The 22,054-nt window shown below is 37.5% G+C and overlaps 1 protein-coding gene across 8 annotated transcripts in view; it reads left to right on the top strand.

Annotated features, from left to right (window-relative positions):
• GULP1 (GULP PTB domain containing engulfment adaptor 1) overlaps positions 1-22,054 on the top strand; it is a 336,734-nt gene that overhangs the window by 298,300 nt on the left and 16,380 nt on the right. For 6 of the 8 annotated variants that reach the window (XM_027555736.1, XM_027555721.1, XM_027555703.1 and 3 more), the window contains 3 exons: positions 3,888-4,004; positions 4,682-4,774; positions 19,923-20,147. In XM_027555736.1, coding sequence (XP_027411537.1) covers positions 3,888-4,004; positions 4,682-4,774; positions 19,923-20,147 — 435 coding nt within the window. The remainder of the gene's footprint in view (positions 1-3,887; positions 4,005-4,681; positions 4,775-19,922; positions 20,148-22,054) is intronic. The other 2 variants (XM_027555754.1, XM_027555745.1) reach the window with 1 other exon arrangement.

The following is a 22,054-nucleotide window of genomic DNA, read 5'->3' as shown; positions in this document are numbered from 1 at the left end:
TTGTAACTCAGAACTGAAAACACCACAAACTTCACTTGATAGACAAATGAAAAAACAATTTGAGATATATTCACTAGTTGGAATGTAATCAGCAATAAATCATAAATGTAAGATCTGAGAAACTAAAGAAGACAAATATAAAAGAATATATAGGATGGCCCACTTTTATAGATACAAAGACAGACAAACTGATCTATGGTGATAGAAATTAGAGCAACAGTTACCTGGAAGAAATGTGATTTGACTAGAAGTATGTATAGGAGGAGAAGGAAACGGCAACCCACTCCAGTATTCATGCCTGGAAAATCCCATGGACTCAGGAGTCTGGTGGGCTACAATCCACGGGGTCGCAAAGAGTCGGACACGACTGAGTGGCTTCTGTGTGTGTGCGTATGTATAGGAGATGCTTCCAAGGTGGCTCAGTCTACCTGCAGTGTAGAAGACACAAAAGACGTGGGTTCAATTCCTGAGTCGGGAAGATCCCCTGGAAGAGAGCACGGCAACCCACTCCACTATTCTTGCATGGAGAATCCCATGGACAAGAGGAGCCTGGTGGGCTACAGTCCATAGCATTGGACAGAGTTAGACATGACTGAAGTGACTGAGTACTCATGCATAGGTATAGAAGAGCTTTGAAGGGTGTTAGAGATCTATATTTCTAATGATATGGTGGTTTTATAGGTATGTACATTTTTTTCAAAACACATCTGGTTGTATAATTGTGGTCTGTGCATTTAAATGTATATGTTTCATCCCCTACCCTCAAAAGTGTGAGGCTTGTAGACTCAGATATTCTGAATCTGAATCCAAGTTCTCCTCTAACTAACTATGAGCCTTTAGACAAGTTACACAAAGAATTGCAGTTGCATAAGTATTGAGGGGTAATAGTAATCCCCACCTCACAGAGTCATGAAAACCCATGGGGGTAATATATGGTGAACATTTACCAGGGAGTTAAATGCTGTCTACAAGGGCTTCACTTGTAGCTCAGTTGGTAAAGAATCTGCCTGCAGTGCAGGAGACCTGGGTTCAATCACTGGGTCGGGAAGATCCCCTGGAGAAGGAAATGGAAACCCACTCCAGTATCCTTACCTGAAAAATCCCATGGACAGAGGAGCCTGGTGGACTGCAGTCCATGGGGTTGCAAACAGTTAGGCACAACTGAGCAACTAACACTAAATGCCATCTCATTTCACAGTTGTACACATATCACATGCAAGCAAGGTAGTGCTCAAAATCCTTCAAGGTAAGCTTCAACAGTGTGTGAACCAAGAACTTCCAGGTGTGCAAGCTGGGTTTAGACAAGGCAGAGGAACCAGAGGTCAAATTGCGAACATCTGTTGGATCATCGAAAAGCAAGAGAATTTCATAAAACCATCTACCTCTGCTATATTGACTATACTAAAGCTTTCAGCTGTGTGAATCACTACAAACTGTAGAAAATTCTTAAGAGATGGGAATACCAGAGCACCTTACCTACCTCCTGAGAAACCGGTATGCAGGCCAAGAAGCAACCGTTAGAACCTGACATGGAACAACAGACTGGTTCCAAATTGGGAAAGGAGTGCATCAAGGCTGTGTATTGTCATCCTGCTTAGTTAACTTCTATGCAGAGTATATCATGAGAAATGCTGGGCTGGATGAAGCACAGGCTGGAATCAAGATTGCCGGGAAAAATATCCATAACCTCAGATATGCAGATGACACCACCCTTATGGCAGAAAGTGAAGAGGAACTATAAAGAGCCTCTTGATAAAAGTGAAAAAGGAGAGTGAAAAAGCTGACTTAAAACTCAACATTTAAAAAATAAAAACCATGCCATCTGGTCCCATCATTTTGTGGCAAATAAATGAGGAAACAGTGGAGACTGTGACAGACTTTATTTTCTTGGGCTCCAAAATCACTGCAGATGGTGACTTCAGCCATGAAATTAAAAGCCACTTGCTCCTTGGAAGAAAAACTATGATAAACCTAGACAGCATATTAAAAAGCAGAGACATTACTTTGCTGACAAAGGTCTGTCTAGTCAAAGCTTGTTTTTTCCAGTAGTCACATATGGATGTTCGAGTTGGAACGTAAAGAAGGCTGAGCGCCAAAGAATTGATGCTTTTGAACTGTGGTGTTGCAGAAGACTCCTGAGAGTCCCTTGGACTGCAAGGAGATCCAATAGTCTATCCTGAAGGAAATCAGTCCTGAGTATTCATTGGAAGGACTGACGCTAAAGCTGAAGCTCCAGTGCTTTGGCCACTGATGCGAAGAGCTGACTCATTTAAAAAGACCCTGATCCTGGGAAAGATTGAGGGCAGGAGGAGAAGGCGCCGACAGAGGGTGAGATGGTTGGATGGCATCAGTGATTCAGTGGGCATGAGTTTTTGCAACTCTGGGAGATGGTGAACAACAGGTAAATTTGATGTGGTGCGGTCCATGGGGTTGCAAAATCGGACACTACTGAGCAACTGACCAACAACAAAAATGCCACCTTAATTAAAAATATATGTCATACTATAAAAAGTGAATGTGGTTTTTAAAAATTATTATTGTAAACAACCAATAATGAAGTCAGATATTAGTGATGAATCAACCATGTTATTTAAATAATTCTCTGTCTTATACACCTTGAGTATTTGAGGAAAACACATTGTCTTATTAAGAAGATACATTAAGCTCATTTTAATTTATTCAGTATTATATAGTATTCTTTAACATAGCTTATTTTCCATCTTTTTTGTAAGACAGTCTTCTTATATAAGTGTAGGCATATATTTTGCATTTTTTAATTCACCAGGTTAGACTCTATAACATTTTTTATGTTTAACAGCCTTTGTAAATGAATAGTGAACTACAAAAATAACAATGTCTTAATTAAGTAAGCTTCATTTATAAAACATTTTTAATTTAGATTGCATATAGAATATAGCAAAATTTTAAGATTTGTAGTAGATTAGTAAAAGCAGGGTATTTACAAGATTTAATATTGCTACCAGTTGTTATGTCATCTGGAGTTCTCACCATTAAATATGAAATATTTGTGATGCATTAAATCAATTAATGCCTTTACCAAATTTTTTTATAATGTTAATTTAATAAATCTTTATTTAGTGTTTACACTGTTCCCACTAAGACACTGTGATATCAGCTGAAATATCATTGGGAAAAAATGAGCTAGTAGACTTAGACTATCTGGGGCAGTTCCTAGTAAATAGGCCAGAGGTAATTGTTTTATGAGGCCAAATTCAGATGACAGATAGTTTTTCAGTCAGCACTGTGTTTTAAAAATTTTGTTTACTACCACTTAAAATTTTCCATATGAAAATTCAGATTTCTGGTCTCATTCACATATTTAAAATTGACAACTCTGGGTTGGAATTGCTCATTTCCAACAATTAACTGGAACTGAATAGCAGCTTCTCCCTTTAGAGCAGGCATACCTCAGGTTTTCCACAGACACCACCCAGCCAACCTCATTCAAGTTACCTTCCAGGTTTAACAAACCCTCTTCACTAGGAAAAAAAATAAGTAGCAAAGCTACGAGAAAAACTGCAGTTGGCACTGTGCTTTCATTTACTAGGCACTAAATATTTGAGGAAAGGAAAAAAACAAACTAGTAGGGGAAATGCTATGATAAAAGAGATGAGAATCTAGATAGCACTCTTGCTTCGAACTTCAACAGCTATTCATTTAATATCCAAAACACTTCTCTTTTATGTCATGCATGGTTAGGCTTTGAATGATTATGTTAGCATAGATTGCTTTTGCTCATTTACTACACTTCTGCGCCTAGACATTGCCCTTTTGAAATATGTCATGTTAATGTTTTTCTTGATTCAAAAAATGTTCTAACAGATTATTATTAAACTGCAAATCTTCTTTGTTTGGTTTGTACAAAGGCTGAAGAGATAACATTAACAATCGGCCAAGCATTTGACCTGGCATACAGGAAATTTCTAGAATCTGGAGGAAAAGATGTTGAAACAAGAAAACAGATTGCAGGGTTACAGAAAAGAGTGAGTAAACTAAGCTTGTCATTTTGCATTTATATGATGTAAGTACAGGGAAACTTGCATACCATCAAACAAATTTAGAAGCCCTGCCATTCAATTTCCCCCACACCGATTGGAACTGCTTTCACTGTGTTCCTATAATTTTTCGTTCCTGATCCCCTGCACAGTTTTTAACCATTTTATATTGAATTCCCACAAGAACTTAGTGTTCTCATGTGACTTTGTTTCACTTCCTGATGCTTCTCATGGGGATCAGAGCAGCAGAAGCAGCAGATGCTGGGTAAGTGGTTTCCCATGCAGATCAGATTCCTTTATAATTAAATTACACCCTTTCTCCACTCTCTTCAAAATCATCATAAGCAAGTTTCACTGTCTTGCGGTTATACTCCACGATTATGGGTACAGCTTGCATAGCGCTACAGGAAAACACAGAGGTATTAGGAACATGAAATTTGCACACACGTAAAAACATGTTTTAAATTTAATAGTATGTCTTTCCAGTGACCTTGAATTCTATGATATAGCTCAAGCTTTATAAAATAAATTTCACCCAATGCACAAAAAAATACATTAAAAGTTTAAATAATGTGAAATCCTATTCATTAATGTAGCCAATTTAACAGCCAATATTTTCCAAGAATAAATGTCTGAAGATTGTTCAATAATCATTTACTTTTTAGATTCAAGACTTAGAAACAGAAAATATGGAACTTAAAAACAAAGTACAAGATTTGGAAAACCAGTTAAGAATAACCCACGTATCAACACCTCCAGTAAGTATATAGAATACATGCATGGTTTTCCTTAAAGAAACATGATTTCATGATGATAAATCATGTCTGGATCATCAGCTCTGCAGTAGTTCAAATATTAATAATATTCTGAGATCAGTCATTTTAAACTAAACCTAGATAGAGATAAAAGGTGCTAAATAAGATTAATTTAAAAGTTAAAATTACCTAGGTAGCTCAGATTAGAGTTGTTTTTCCATGCTGCTCTTTTCTCTAGAATAATTCAGCCCTCTATTTGATTTTTTCCTCTTTCTTTCATTCCAATTGATTACTATTTCCTGAAGTTAGATTTAATGACCCAAGCCAATCTACCCTTGGAGTTCTAAACTTCATTATAGAAGCTGGACTCTTAACAAGATCGAATTGGTTTCTCATATTATATAGCAAGGGCTCCTACTGTGAGTGACACAGTTATATTTCACACACAAAAACCAGTGATAGTCTATGCAGATAACACTCCGTACATTTATAGTTAAATTATTTATTTTTGGTTTAGCATACATTTGAAATCATTTTCTCATCTTAATGTATGATGCCATTATTTTCTGATTTGGTTAAAGGAATTTTTTGGAGGGAGATAGATAGAATTTAAAACAGTTGATACTTTCTGTAGGCAAAATATACTTGGGAATCTTATTTTCTTTTAGAGTTATCTGTATTGATATTCTCCATTAAAGTGTATATTATATTTTGCATTTAGAAATTTTCATACATATAACTTTTGATATGATACTATGAATTGAAACTCAACTATGGCATTTACAAATCGCTGGAAAGAATTTTCTGCTGCAGATTTTCATTTGCAAGTCAATTTCAGTTGTCCTTAGGCAAACTCTTTATATATATATATATAAATATATATATATATATATATATATATACACACACACATGATTAATGCTATCTAGAATTGCTACTAGAATATTTCACTTAAAGGAAATCAACCATGAATATTCATTGGAAGAACTGATGCTGAAACTGAAGCTCTAATACTTTGGCCACCCTGATGTGGAGAGTCAATTCATTGGTAAAGACCCTGCTGTTGGGAAAGATTGAAGGCAGGAGGAGAAGGGGGGTTACAGAGGATGAGATGGTTAGATAGCATCACTGACTCAATGGACATGAATTTGAGCAAACTCCAGGAGATGGGGAAAGACAGAGAAGCCTAGCGTGCTGTTGTTCATGGGGTCACAAAGAGTCAGACATGACTCGGTGACTAAACAACAACACTAGAGTCTATTTCACCAGTTCATTACCATGAAGAATGCCTCTGTAAGAAGTTTTAAATTTGGTGTCCCCTGGAAATGGATCCAAAAACTTCTGTTTTTTTCTAAACTGACACTTTTCCATCTTCCACACTGAAAGAGTTGTGTCCATCGCTTGGCATATACTTTGTAACCGTGGGGTTGATATAGCCAAGGTTTGAGCAACTTATTTAGAAAGTTGCTGTGTACCTCTGTAATGCACAGCGAGGTGCAGAAGCATTCTCTTCAAGCTCTGACTTTGTCACAGTATAGCTCTATGGGTTTTTGTTGTTGTTGTTGTTTAGTCGCTCAGTCATGTCTGACCCCAGGGACTGCAGCATTCCAGGCTTCCCTGTCCTTCACTACCTCCTAGAGTGTGCTCAAGTTCATGCTCATTGAGTGTTTATCTTTACTACCATCATCATTTACTTCTCATCAAAATGATGATTTTGTTCTTGCCTTCCCCACCACGAGGCAGAACATCAGCTCTTCAACCTTTAGTCCCTTAATGGAGTAACCCTTGTTTGCGTCTCATTGAAAGTCTTATAAACCATCCTGTGAAAAAAGAGAAATAATTTTCTCTAAACCATTCTTTTGTACTTTAATACACGTGTAGAAAATTTATTACCTTATTGATCATTTTGCCACTAGCTCAAATTATAATTTTACAATCTACTTACATTCTTTTATTGTGGTAATATCTATGTCTATATTTTTTCTTTAACTTTTAAAAAATTACTTGTCTCATAACTTTTCAACTCCTAAAGTCTTATGTGATTTTTGAAATTGCTAATACACCTTCTTAAGATTAAAAAATAGAATTTGATTCTTTAAAAAAAAGTGACTCAACATTTTCAAATTGCTAAAGATACCTGATTTGAATATTCTGTTATAGGCATTTATTAACTTTTTAACATCTTTTTGAAGAGACTATGCACAAATATTTTTGCCTTTAATTTTCATTGTAGTTATGTAACTGAGAAATAAATTAATGTAAAACTCAGTCCATCTGTATGCCATCCCTGTTAAAATTATCTCCCTTTTTCTTATATTAAAAATAAAATAAATTAAATTAAATTACCTACCTCGTAGCTTAGTCGGTAAAGAACCTTCCTGCAATGCAGGAGACCAGGGTTCAATTCCTGAGTCAGGAAGATCCCCTGGAAAAGGAAATGGCAACCCACTCCAATATTTTTGCCTAGAGAATCCCATGGACTCCTGCCTGGGATTTCAAGAGTCGGAGACGACTTAGCAACTAAACCACAACCACAATTATTTAGTAATTATGAAATATTCCTATGCTCATAAATATCCACTCTTCTGAAGGTTTACTAATGATTCAAACTTTTGAAATTGAATTTGAAAAATAATGAAAATTCTAAATAATTAAAATATAAATGTAAAATATATGTATCTCTTTTCTAATAGCTTATAATGGGCCTATAGTACAGCAAATTTCCATAAAGTTGGAAATGTTTTACATATGTACTTTCTTATGAAGCTGCCAAGTCACTTCAGTCGTGTCCGACTCTGTGCGACCCCATAGACAGCAGCCCACCAGGCTCCCCTGTCCCTGGGATTCTCCAGGCAAGAACACTGGAGTGGGTTGCCATTTCCTTCTCCAACGCATGAAAGTGAAAAGTGAAAGGGAAGTCGCTCAGTCGTGTCTGACTCTTTGTGACCCCATGGACTGCAGCCTACCAGGCTCCTCCATCCATGGGATTTTCCAGGCAGGAAGTGTGAGCATTAATTTTACAGGACACACTGCTGGAACACCAGGTACCTCACAGAGTCTAGCAAAGTTCACATACAGAAAATCACCGTTGGACTTATAACTCCAGAAATGAGATTCTACACATTTTGTTTGTTTTTTTCTCAGAGGACTGAAGCTAGAATGCTCCAAAATTGCTAAAATTTTGGCAGTTTGTTTAAAAGATTAGCCAGCAATTAATATATTAATTGAAAAGCATAGAAGTAAATTATGAATCCCATTATGCATGCTGAAATTACAATATGGGGGGGGTTGTTATATAGGATTAATTTGGCTTCAGATTCTCCATGAGTTTTCGGTGTGTAGTAATGAGAAGAACCCCTAACACAGATGACTCTTCACCCAAAAGAAACCTTGATTCTCCCAGGAGCCAAACTTTCCTAAATCACACAGAAGTAATAATTCTTTTGCTAACTCCAGTTCAAAAATGGTTCTCTATAAATAGTGTGATACTATAATTTGGCTTGTAAAAATAAATACTTAATGCAGCAGTTTTCTGAAATATCAGAATTTGCCAGTCAAACACAATATAGTCCACATCAAGCAACTGCTAGTCAAAGTAAAATAGAAGATTTATCTCTAATCTCAGCATTAATAATCTTTACGAGAGGAAGGAAAGAGAACAAAAGTAGGAACAGAATTTTGGAGTTTTGTGGTATTAAAAATAATGTATAAAATGAAAATAATGTGAATTACTGGTATGGATGCTATTCTTGTCACATCAGTGTATAATGAAGTAGCAGATAAAGTTAATTATGGGAAGAATCAGAAAAATAAACACTTTTGGTAAAATTTATAGATAACTAAAAGATAACAAGCCATCTACCCTAGTAAATGATACACAGTTAAAAAGCTGAATTTCTGTACCATCAATTCAGTTCAGTCACTCAGTCTTGACCCCATGGGCTGCTGCACACCAGGCATCCCTGTCCATTACCAACTCCCAGAGCTTGCTCAAACTCATGTGCATTGGGTTGGTGATGCTATCCAACCATCTCATCCTCTGTTGTCCCCTTGTATTCCTGCCGTCAGTCTTTCCCAGCATGAGGGTCTTTTCCAAGAGTCAGTTCTTTGCATCAGATGGCCAAAGTATTGGAGTTTCAATTTCAACATCAGTCCTTCCAATGAATATTCAGGACTGATTTCCTTTAGAATGGACTGGTTAGATCTCCTTGCTGTCCAAGGGACTCTTAAGAATCTTGTTTAATATCACAGTTCAAAAGCATAAATTCTTAGCTGCTCAGTTTTCCTTATAGTCCAACTCTCACATCCATACATGACTACTGGAAAAACCAAAGCTTTGACTAGACAGACTTTTATCTGCAAAATAATGTCTCTGCCTTTTAATATGCTCTCTCTAGGGTGGTCATAGGTTTTCTTCCAGGGAGCAAGCATCTTTTAATTTCATGGCTGCAGTCACCATCTGCAATGATTTTGGAGCCCCCCAAAATAAAGTCTGTCACTCTTTCCATTGTTTCCCCATCTATTTGCCATGGAGTGATGGGATGAGATGCCATGATCTTAGTTTTCTGAATGTTGAGTTTTAAGCCAACTTTTTCACTCTCCTCTTTCACTTTCATCAAGAGGCGCTTTAGTTCCTCTACACTTGCTGCCATAAGGGTGGTGTCATCTGCATATCTGAGGTTACTGATATTTCTCCTGGAACTCTTGATTCCAGCTTGTGCTTCATCCAGCCAATAATTTCTCATGATATACTCTGCATATAAGGTAAATAAGCAGGGTGACAATATACAGCCTTGATGTACTCCTTTTCCAATTTGGAACCAGTCTGTTGTTCCATGTCCAGTTCTAACTGTTTCTTCTTGACCAGCATACAGATTTCACAGGAGGCAGGTCAGGTGGTCTGGTATTGCCATCTCTTGAAGAATATTCCATAGTTTGTTGTGATCCACATAGTCAAAGGCTTTGGCATAGTCAATAAAGCAGAAGTAGATGTTCTTCTGGAATTCTCTTGCTCTTTCGATGATCCAACGGATGTTGGCAATTTGATCTCTGGTTCTCCGCCATTTCTAAATCCAACTTGGACATCTGGAAGTTCACAGTTCACATACTGTTGAAGCCTGCCTTGGAGAATATTGAGCATTACTTTACTAGCGTGTGAGATGAGTGCTGTTGTGCGGTAGTTTGAGCATTCTTTGGCATTGCCTTTCTTTGGGATTGGAATGAAAACTGATCTTTTGGCCACTCCTGAGTTTTCCAAATTTGCTGGCATATTGAGTGAAGCACTTTCACAGCATCATCTTTTAGGAGTTCAAATACTTCAACTGGAATTCGATCACCTACACTAGCTTTGTTCATAGTGATGCTTCCTAAGGCCCACTTGACTTTGCATTCCAGGATGTCTGGCTCTAGGTGAGTGATCACACCACCATGATTATCTGGGTCATGAAGATCTTTTTTTGTATAGTTCTTCTTTGTATTCTTGCCACCTCTTCTTAATATCTTCTGCTCCTATTAGGTCCATAGCATTTCTGTCCCTTATTGTGACCATCTTTGCATGAAATGTTCCCTTGGTATTTCTAATTTTCTTGAAGATATCTCTAGTCTTTCCCATTCTGTTGTTTTCCTCTATTTCTTTGCATTGATCTCTGAGGAAGGCTTTCTTATCTCTCCTTGCTATTCTTTGGAACTCTGCATTCAGATGCTTATATCTTTCCTTTTCTCCTTTGCCTTTCACTTCTCTTCTTTTCTCAGCTATTTGTAAGGCCTCCTCAGACAACCATTTTGCCTTTTTGCATTTCTTTTTCTTAGGGATGGTCTTGATCCCTGCCTCTTGTACAATGTCATGAACCTCTGTCCATAGTTCTTCAGGCACTCTGTCTATCACATCTAATCCCTGAATCTATTTGTCACTTCTATCGTATAATCATAAGGGATTTAATTTAGTTTTACCTCAATGATTTTCCCTACTTTCTTCAATTTAAGTCTGACATTGGCAATAAGGAGTTCATGATTTGAGCCACAGTCAGCTCCCAGTCCTGTTTTTGCTGAATGTATAGAGCTTCTCCATCTTTGGCTGCAAAGAATATAATCAATCTGATTTTGGTGTTGACCATCTGGTGACGTCCATGTGCAGCCAATGCTCCAGCGCCATGCAGCTTTCTGTAATATAGAATAATAGTTTAGAGGATCAGATTTTCTATTAGGAAATTTCAGTCTTATAGATGGTAATCCTTCTTTGCTGTTTTTATTCAGTCACTCACTCATATCCAACTCTTTTTGACCCCATGAACTGAAGCATGCCAGGCTTCCCTGTTCTTCACTGTCTCCCAGCATTTGCTCAAACTCATGTACATTGAGTCAGTGAGGCCATCCAAATATCTCATCTTCTATTGACCCCTTTCTCCTCCTGCCTTCAATCTTTCCCAGCATCAGGGTCTTTTCCAGTGACTTGGCTCTTTGCATCAGGTAACCAAAGTTCTGGAGCTTCAGCTTCAGCATCAATACTTCCAATGAATTTCTTGTTGTTTTTCAGTCTCTCAGTTATGTCCAACTCTTTGTGACCCCATGGACTGCAGCACACCAGGCTTCGCTATCCTTTACCATCTCCCAGAGCTTGCTCAAACTCATGTCATTTGGGTTGGTGATGCCATCAAACCATCTTGGTTGGGGATGTCCCCAACTAAGGAGACATCCTCTGTTGTCTCCTTCTCCTCCTGCCTTTAATTTTGCCCAGCATCAAGATCTTTTCTAATGAGTCAGGTCTTCACATCAGGTGGCCAATAATTGAAGCTTCAGCTTTAGCATCAGTCTTTCCAATGAATATTCATAGTTGATTTCCTCAAGAATTGACTGGTTTGATCTCCTAGGAGTCCAAGAGACTCTCAAGAGTCTTCTCCAACACCACAGTTCAAAAGCATCGATTCTTCAGTGCTCAGCTTCTTTATAGTCCAACTCTCACATCCATGACTATTGGAGAAACCATAGCTTTGACTAGACAGACCTTTGTAAGCAAAGTAGTGTCTCTGCTTTTTTAATGTGCTATCTAAGTTTGTCATAGCCTTTCTTCCAAGGAGCAAATGTCTTTTAATTTCCTGGCTGCACTCACTGTCCACTGCTCCAGTGATTTTGGAGCCCAAGAAAATAAAGGCTGTCACAGTTTCCATTGTTTCCCCATTTATTTGGCATGAAGTGATGGGACTGGATGCCATGTCTTAGCCTTCTGAATGTTGAGTTTTAAGAGAGCTTTTTCACTCTCCTTTTTCACTTTCATGAAGAGGCTCTTTAGTTCCTCATTATTCTATATCAAATCATAGATTAAAAATGTGAGGCCTTGTTGAGTAGAATGTTCCACATGGAGAATCTTTGTACTCTAAGGAGTCACTGTGTAGATGAGAACATTTCCTTCTCCAGGAATCTTACTGATTGAGAGATCAAACTCATATCTCCTGCGTTTGCAGGAGGATTCTTTACCACTGAGTCACCTGGGAAGCCCCATGATACAGTAATTGATTTAAAAGTGCTCTTTTTCTGTCATTATTTGGACTATTGTTTATTGTAGTTAATATACCCAGTATAAAATTTAGTGTTGAGATTTTAGTTCTAGCTTCTCTGGTGGCTCAGATAGTCAAGAATCTGCCAGCAATACAGGATACCTAGACTCAATCCCTGGGTGGAGAAGGTCCCCTAGAGAAGGAAATGACTATCTACTCCAGTATTCTTTGGAGAATTCCAAGGACAGAGGAGCCTGGTGGGCTACAATAGGGCTGCAAAGAGTCAGATATGACTGAAACTAACACTTTCACTTTCACATAGTTCTAGCTAAGGAAACCAAAATAAGAGACTTTTTTGTGCTCAGTATTATTGTATTATATAATAAAATATAATGATTAAATAATTATTATATTAAAGCACATTTCTAACCACAAAACTGTATACCATTATATATCCCAAACTCTTTCACTTGAAACCAATTCCTCATACTAAATGAAAGCCTACTCCTATTTTTCATCTTTTCTTATGTAAATTGGCATGTTGTCTTTAAACTTGTCCTTAACAACCAGAATGCTTATAAGTCTCCTAAACACCACTTGGATGATTCAATTTTGGGTTCCTTTGCTGGCAAATGGAATATCCTTTGATAGTACCCATATTACATACCTCTGTATCATATTGAAATTGTGGAAATCTTTTCATTGGTTTTAGAAACTGGGTCTTTATTTTATACAGTAATTTAGATACACTGAGAAATTTCCGTTGCTTGACTGTGCTGTTTGCTGTGTTCTGGTGGCTTGGCAACAGATTAGAGGTTGGGTTTTCCACCATTTGGTACTAATTAACTAGGGACAATCTGATTTCCATTTGTTACATTCACATGGCAGTGCTGCCTGTATTTATATCAGAAAAAAAAAAAAAAAAGGTTTCTTCTGCCCTCTTAGCCTTGTGAGCACTCCAGAAGATCGTTCCATTATAAGATGTGGACAGAGCAAGTTAAATCAAATTGTTCATGATTCTTGTGTTTACATGCTTACATTTTACTTTTCTGGCTATAGAAGATTTTAACCAAATCAGATCATTGCCAGGAAGTTAAATGAATAAAATTGCAGTCCTAAGAAATACTGGACTTTGTCTTGCTGAGTAAAATAAATGTCTCCCTTTCAATTAAACCAACTGTTACTGGATAAAAGTCTACCTTTGCGTAATCAACTGTGTGGCCTCTGATTAGACTTGATAGGGCAAATTATACCCTAAACTGTATATTTCGTTGTGGGTAAATAAAACTGCCTATTTATCTTCCTCTGGGGTTGTCTCAACTGCTATTGAAGATGGGTAAGGGCAGATTGTGAAAACTTTCAATTACACAACAAACCAAATGTGAATCTTTAAACAAAAGCATAAAGTTTAAACATGAACATTGATTCAAGAACATTTGAATTAACCAGTTCACAACTTCACTTTCACAACTGTCACTTTTGCAAGTGATGGTTGTAAAGAACTAAACCCTGTCTAATGTGGAGAAAAATATATTTCATTCCTGTTCTTACAATGAGTACCTAATCAAGTCATTTGATCTCTTCTTGTTCCGGATACCTGGAAGAGCTAGGCATCTATATTGAAAATATGAATCCAAAGAATTAATTTTTTAAATATAATTCTAAGTAGAATTTTAAATTCTACTATTTTAATGATTGTGATAAATCATGTTTTAATCTTGAAATTATTTGTTTTATGTTTTAAAAGAGTCTCTCGAGATTTATACTGCCAAAATAACTAGCAGCATAAAATAAAATTTCAGTATCATTCTAATATTTCTAATCTTTAATGCATTTTTTTGTTATTGTTTAAATGTATTCAATATTAACTGATAGGATTCAAACCCTTTTATGATGTCTCATCATTGTCATTCTTAGGCAGATATCACAGTTGAAATATTCATCATGGCCTAATATACCAAGTCTTTACTCACTGAAAGAAAGAGCTTTAAAACTATAATAGCTATAAATCTTAATTATGGACACTCATTATTAATATGTCTGAATAACCTAACAACTCCTGCATAATTAACATATAATTGTTGAGCATAGATTTCCTCATTTCCCTTAGTATAGTAATTCAGATCCCATGAAACTTCCTAAAGACCAAAGCACTTATAATTGTGAGCATAAAAGGATTAAACGGTAGTGCCATCAACTTCTGTAGCAAAGTTCCAAAATTTTGGTTTCTAGCCATCTATCAAAATATTGACACAACACCCAGCCTAAAAAAATATCAAGCCATTTTTATCTGAGCTGTGTATTTCATTTCTTAAAAAAAAAAATTCTCAAGCACTTAAAAATGGAATAATAAAAAATGGCTAGTTCCTGAACCCTTAACTTCAAAGATACTACTCAAAATATTTATCCAGTGCCCCAAATGCCACTGTATGCCATTTAGGGGCTGTAGTCACATACTCTTATTCTTATTTACCAGGCCTAATAGATTGGGGCAGAATCAGACACTAGTGAAATATGTCTGTGTATTTAAACATGCTGGGTTTAGATTTCATTCTTAAAAGGAATCAGATGGAATATCTAATTCCCTAAGTTGAATTGTTTGTAAGTTAAGAATCACAAACACAAATGTCAGCAGAGCCCAGGCTGTGGCATAAACGTGTGTCCTAGTCAAGGGGTTAGAGTGAGGAGTTGGAGGGCAGACACCAACTTAAAAGGCACAGCTATTTCTCAATACCAGTGAATTATTTTTACATAAATTTTTGGGCCCACTTTCTGGATTTTCTAACTTCTAAACAGACTCTAGATTTTTAAGGTACAATCTTAAAATTAACCTGTAAACAACTGAACCAATATTTTAAAGACCTGTATGACCCAAACAAAAAAATCCTAGGGGACCAAATGTAGATTACTGATGACCAAAGGAAACTGGCATTCCCAGGCAATGCTAGTGGTAAAGAACCCACCTGCAAATGCAGGAGGCATAACAGACATGGGTTCAGTCCCTCTGTCGGGAAGATCCCCTGGAGGAAGGCATGGCTACCCACTCCAGTATTCTTGCCTGGAGAGTCCCATGGACAGAGGAGCCTGGCAGACTATGGCCCATAGGGTTGCAAAGAGTCAGACACGACTGAAGCAACTCAGCACACAGGTATATGCAAAAGGAAACTAGTAAGAATTAGTTAGTGTTAGAATTTTTAAACTTTGAACACTAAAGCTATTGATAGATAGCCCTGCTTTACCATTGAAAGTAAAAATAGTTCTTAATTGGGGTACTGACATATTCTATTATTTTCATATGATATACATTCTTCATTTATATTATCTAAATGAAGTATATTTATACTTTCTCAGATGAAGTAGAATGTAAGTATTAACACTATGATAAAACACTAGAGCACTTTTAAGTTAGGTTTTTCTGGGCTTCAGTTTGCTTTGAGGAACCTGGTAATATGTTTTGGTCAATACAAATCATAATATAGAGTACTCCCATTTATAAGCCAAATGATCCCAGGGATAACTTCCAGTTAATATCTTTTTATGTTCTACTCAATTTGGATGTCCTTGTCAAGTTACAGTTTAAGTTAAAACAGTTGCTGGAGTATAAATTAGAGAAAAATATTAATTGACAGTTTATTATATACCAAGTAATCTGTTATACAGAATATTTAGAAAGACAAAGGTTTGTCCACCAGGAGCTTACAGTTGTTACCTATAATTACATAAAGGTTGCCATCAACTACAGAATTTTACAGCAAATTATATAGACCATAAAATAGATCTTAAAATTATACACATACATGCATATATGTACACATATCTATAGATAGATAGGTGTCTATGAAGATCAATAGGGAGAGCAGTCATTGTGTAACTGTATATGCACATTAATATGCTTCCCAGGTGGATCAGGGGTACAGAATCCACCTGCCAATGCTGGAGACGCAAGTTCAATCCCTGAGTCAGGAAGAGCCCCTGGAGGAGGAAATGGCAATCCACTCCAGTGTTCTTGCCTGGAAAATCCCATGGACAGAGGAGCCTGGGGGGCTACAGTCCATGGGGTCACAAGAGTCAGAGGCGACTTAGCGACTGAGCATGCATGCATGTGCGTATTAATAGTGATAAGTTATATAATTTGGACCATCATAGACTTATTTCCACACTGAATGCTTTCCTCAGCTTAAATTTCTCGCTTTACACTGCCTTGTTTCCCCCTCTGCTTCCTGAAACGTGTGAAGTGACTTCAACTTTAAAGATGCTTTCAAGCTTGTTGTTTCTTCTAACTATAATTTTAGTTACCACCTTTCACCGTGAAGTTTGTCAAAAGCCAGATTTGTGTTGGCTACCACCAAGTCCTATTAGTGTTGAAAAATATCTGCGGTGTGATTTGTAGCCTAGAAGCCTGGCTCCAGGCCAAATCCTCCAGACCCTACAAAGTTACAAAGTCTTTCTGTGGCAAGTCTCATGGGGGAAAGCTGCCGGCACCACTGCAGATTTAGTGCATTGCGTGCGGAGGAGTTGCAGGCCAAGACTTGGCCCCTGCCCCACCCAGGCAGCCACACTGTTACAGGTAGCTGCATTTCAGCCCAGGTGCCTCCATTTACAGGCCTCCTTATTGGAGGCCCTTGGCCTAGGCCTCTCTTAATGGTCTCATCCAGACCATCTTTGGGGGGCCCTTGAAAACACATTTTGACACTTCAGTTCAGTTCAGTCTCTCAGTCGTGTCCAACTCATTATGACCCCATGATCTGCAGCACGCCAGGCTTCTCTGTCGATCAGCAACTCCTGGAGCTTGCTCAAACTCATGTCCATCGAGTCAGTGATCCCATCCAACCATCTCATGCTCTGTTGTCTCCTTCTTCTCCTGCCTTCAACCTTTCCCACCATCAAGGTCTTTTCAAATGAGTCAGTTCTTTGCATCAGGTGGCCAGAGTATTGGAGCTTCAGCTTCAGCATCAGTCCTCCCAATGAATATTCAAGATTTATTTCCTTTAGGACTGGCCGGTTTGATCTCCTAGGAGTCCAAGAAACTCTCAAGAGTCTACAACACCACAGTTCAAAAGCATCGATTCTTCGGCACTCAGCTTTCTTTATGATCTGACTCTTACATCCACACATGGCTACTGGAAAAACAATAGCTTTGACTATATAGACCTTTGTCCACAAAGTAATGTCTCTGCTTTTTAATATGCTGTCTAGATTGGCCATAGATTTTCTTGCAATGAGCAAGCATCTTTCAATTTCATGGCTACAGTCACCATCTGCATTGATTTTGGAGCCCAAGAAAATAAAGTCTGTCACTGTTTCCTCATCTGTTTGCATGAAGTGATGGGACTGGATGCTATTATCTTAGTTTTCTGAATGTTGAGTTTTAAGCCAGCTTTTTAAACTCTCCTCTTTCACTTTCATCAAGAGGCTTTTGAGTTCCTCTTCACTTTCTGCCATAAGTGTGGTGTCATTTGCATATCTCAGGTTATGGATATTTCCCCCTGGCAATCTTGATTCCAGCTTGTGCTTCATTTAGCCTGGCGTTTCACATGATGTACTCTGCATATAAGTTAAATAAGCAGGGTGACAATATACAGCTTTGATCTACTCCTTTCCCAATTTGGAACCAGTCTGTTGTTCCATGTCCAGTTCTAACTGTTGCTTCTTGACATACATACAGGTTTCTCAGGAGATAGATATGGTGGTCTGGTATTCTCATCGCTTTAAGAATTTTCCGCAGTTTGTTCTGATCCACACAGAGGATTTAGCGTAGTCAGTGAAGCAGAAGTAGATGTTTTTCTGGAACTCTCTTGCTTTTCCTATGATCCAACTCCAGCCTGAACATCTGGAAGTTCTCAGTTCATGTACTATTGAAGTCTAGCTTGGAGAATTCTGAGCATTACTTTGCTAGCATGTGAGATGAGTGCAATTGTGCACTAGTTTGAACATTCTTTGGCATTTCCTTTCTTTGGGATTGGAATGAAAACTAACCTTTTCCAATCCTGTGACCACTGCTGAGTTTTCCAAATGTTCTCACATATTGAGTGCAGCACTCTAACCGCATCATCTTTTAGTATTTGAAATGGCTCAGGTTTCATCATCTTGCCCTAGCTTTGTTCGCAATGATGCTTCCTAAGGTCCACTTCACTTTGCACTCCAGGATGTCTGGCTCTAGATGAGTTATCACACCATCATGGTTATCGGGTTCATGAAGATCTTTTTTGTACAGTTCTTCTATGTATTCTTGCCACCTCTTCTTAATATCTTCTGTTTCTGTTAGGTCCATTCCATTTCTGTCCTTTATTGTGTCCATCTTTGCATGAAATGATCCCTTGGTATCACTGCACTAGAGAAATACTAGTGGTATTTCTCCAGTAAAGCTCAGTTTTAAGTATCTTCTACTCTTAGTTCTTTTCCTTGATCTTCCCTCTGTTCCCCTATTCTCTCCCCCAAAACCAAACCAAACCAGTAGGAACCTTTTGTTCAGGGCTCCCTAGCAAGACAGAGAGAATGCCCTGCTTCTGTAATGATGCTTCTGACCTTTGCCCAGTGCCATTCATTGAGGAATGGGACCTTAATGAAGCCAGCACTTTCTTTTTGGCCTCTTGCTTACACTATTACAGTAAGTGAATAAAGGCTCAATTATTATGTACTTTCATTTGTGTGGTTGTTTTAACTGACCATTCTGACATCTGGCTGCTCAACTCTGTCCAGCTCAGTATTTGACGATAGCTTTCCATGATGTAATGAAAATAGCTTCCAAAAGTCATCCAAAGACTGACCCCATACAGTATACTATAATAGTTGTTTATTATTATGTATCTCTCTGATTTATTTGAAGTCATTCAACAATGCCTCTGTTCATCCCCCCAAAATTTTACCACTTGGAACTCACTACCTATAGAAAGGGCATGATGATTGGAGTCAGATTGTTTTGAATTTTGGCTTTGCTTCTTACCTTGCTGCTCCTGCTGCTGCTAAGTCGCTTCAGTCGTGTCCGACTCTGTGCGACCCCATAGACGGCAGTGCACCAGACTCCCCCATCCCTGGGATTCTCCAGGCAAGAACACTGGAGTGGGTTGCCATTTCCTTCTCCAATGCATGAAAGTGAAAAGTGAAAGGGAAGTCTAAAATCACAAAGAATCCATGGGCCTTGACCCCCCTATCTTTAATATGATAATGATATAATACTACTAATACTAAGACTTTAAAAGAATGATTGGAGGATTAAATCTAACAGGTATGCTGTACCCCTTTTTGAAAATTCTACAGACTTAACTTTTTACTAGACTTTACTCCCACTGACGTTTTTCCTTGTTGCTATTTTTTCCTTCTCCCATCTCATCACAAAGAAGCTCTCTCAGAAATAAATCTTCAGGCATTTGTCATTTCCCTCTCTACCTTCTTTCTCTTAAGTTATATTGAATGCAATATTTTATTTAAATATATAAAAATGTAATATTTCAGTAAAAAAGCATCCAATTAAAGAACACAGAATCGGAAGGTCCTGCCATAGGAAAAAATCTACTCAAACTAGTTGTTTTAATCTTAGAAAAGTTGTTTTGAAATTACTTATCATTTTCACAATATTCTTTCATGAATAAATTTTCATATATTCTTTTTCCTCCATGTCTTCTTTCTTTTCCTTAGTATATTTCTCTGTCATTTCTTTACAGCTGCTGCACAAAATGTCTGATCATGAGCAACACGGGTTTCAGAGATGCTCGCCCTCTTTCTGGCATAGTACTGATGATTCATCTCCCTGTCTAAATATTTCTTCCATTACTGTCACTCCTGTCAACTCTCCTGATTCCAGACTATCATTGGGACTGTTAATACCACCACCTTCTAAACGGGGCCTTCCCAAGCCAGACAGTGACAACAGCATCCCAAGACCGCATGTAATTTGCTAAATAGAAAATTATTTTTATTATCCCATATATTATTTTGAATTCTGCCAATATATGCCATTTATATAGTATTGAAAAAATCAAGTATGTCTTGAATTGATGATGTGATCTGGGGCCTTTATGTGCCATTTTTGCATACTTGGGTCATCTGACATCAGAGAGTTTCTAGTAGAGAAATTGAAAGTGAAAGTTACTCAGTCCTGTCCAACTCTTTGCAACCCCATGGAATTCTTCAGGCCAGAATATTGGAGTGGATAGCCTTTCCCTTCAACCCACTCCAGTGTTCTTGCCTGGAAAATCCCAGGGATGGGGGAGCCTGGTGGGCTACCGTCTATGGGGTTGCAGAGTCGGACACGACTGAAGTGACTTAGCAGCAGCAGCCTTTCCCTTCTCCAGGGGATCTTCCCCGCCTAGGGGATGGAACCCAGGTCTTCTGCATTGCAGGCAGATTCTTTACCAGCTGAGCCAGAAAGGAAGCCCTTCTAGTAGAGAGTGGTAGTCCAAATCCACAAAAAGATGAAGTAGGACAAGTACTTTCAAGGGTTCATCAGAAAAGAATCTAAAACCAGTGGATATATGTATATGTACAAATGATTCACTTTGCTGTACACCTGAAGTTAGCACAATATTGTAGATCATCTATACGCCAGTACAAATTTTAAAAAGAAAAAAAAAGATTCATCAAATATGGTAATTGGGAAGTTAGGCCATTGATGATACTGGCAAAGCTGTTTAAGTACAGCTCAGCAAAAAGAGCAATCTAGAGACTTCTCTGCCAGTCCAGTGGTTAAGACTCCATGTTCAAGGGGCTTGGGTTCCATCCTTGTTTGGGGAACTAAGGTCCACATGCCATGGAGTGGGATCAAAAAAAAAAAAAAAAAAGAACAGTCTAGAATGATCTTAATTGAGGATTGGATGAAGTAAACAGGCAAGAAATATAATACCTCCTTCAAAGAGCTCAGCTTCAATAGAGAAGAGAAAGAGAAATGAGGGTCTAGAGGAGTAAAGAAGCGCTGAGTAAAGAGCTTTTTGGTTGGTTTGTTTTAACAAAGTCAAGATTCGAGTATCTTTAAATCCTGACAAAGAGGAGAGAGATGGATGCCAGGGGGAATGGAGAGAGAGGCTGATTAGGAGAACATTGCTGAGTAGGAGGAAGGTTCCTCCAAGTCTTTGTATAGTGTTTGTGACTGATAAACCATAAAGGGAAAGTAAGTTGCTAAAGAAAGGAAGATGTCAGCTATTTTATTATCCTGCATGAAAAAAATGTAATAACAGTCATGTAAACTGAATAGCAAATCAGTTACTCTTTACACACAATCAGGCTTATTTTTCATTACCTACATCACCTATAAATAAAAAAAAAATGTATTCTGAAAACACAAATTTTAATGTGTACCACTCTAAGCAGTTCCAAGCAATGTTCATGTTCTTATAGGAAAAGTTAATTTCTCCTCACTATTTCTCTCCAAAATGAAAATTCTCTTTGGTTTATAGATGATATATATATATGTAATTTCTTCCCTGTATGACAATTACATATTATGTAATTTTATATGTAAATTACATATTATGTAAAGTGATGATTGTTTCATTCTGACATTACGTCCAAGTCCAGATTGTCCCAGATAACTTAACCATTTTGGTGGTATACTTAGTGACTATAATTTATTTTACAAGGTACCTATTTATTGTAGAAAACTTGATGAAAACTTATTCTAAGAATAAATGTCACTATAATGAATATAATAGTTGGCAGTCACTAGAGTTATAAATACAATTTAAAATAGACTCCTTGAAAATTTTTTTTAAATCTTTATCAATTGCTTTTGAATGGTTATGTTTAAGATGCATCACGTAAGTTCAGTTATTTCTGTCTAAATCTTATAATCTTATGCAAA

Source organism: Bos indicus x Bos taurus, chromosome 2, assembly GCF_003369695.1.
Source record: "Bos indicus x Bos taurus breed Angus x Brahman F1 hybrid chromosome 2, Bos_hybrid_MaternalHap_v2.0, whole genome shotgun sequence".
NCBI lineage: Eukaryota > Metazoa > Chordata > Mammalia > Artiodactyla > Bovidae > Bos > Bos indicus x Bos taurus.
Note: the sequence above shows the minus strand (reverse complement) of the source record. Positions and strands in the feature narration are given on the sequence as shown.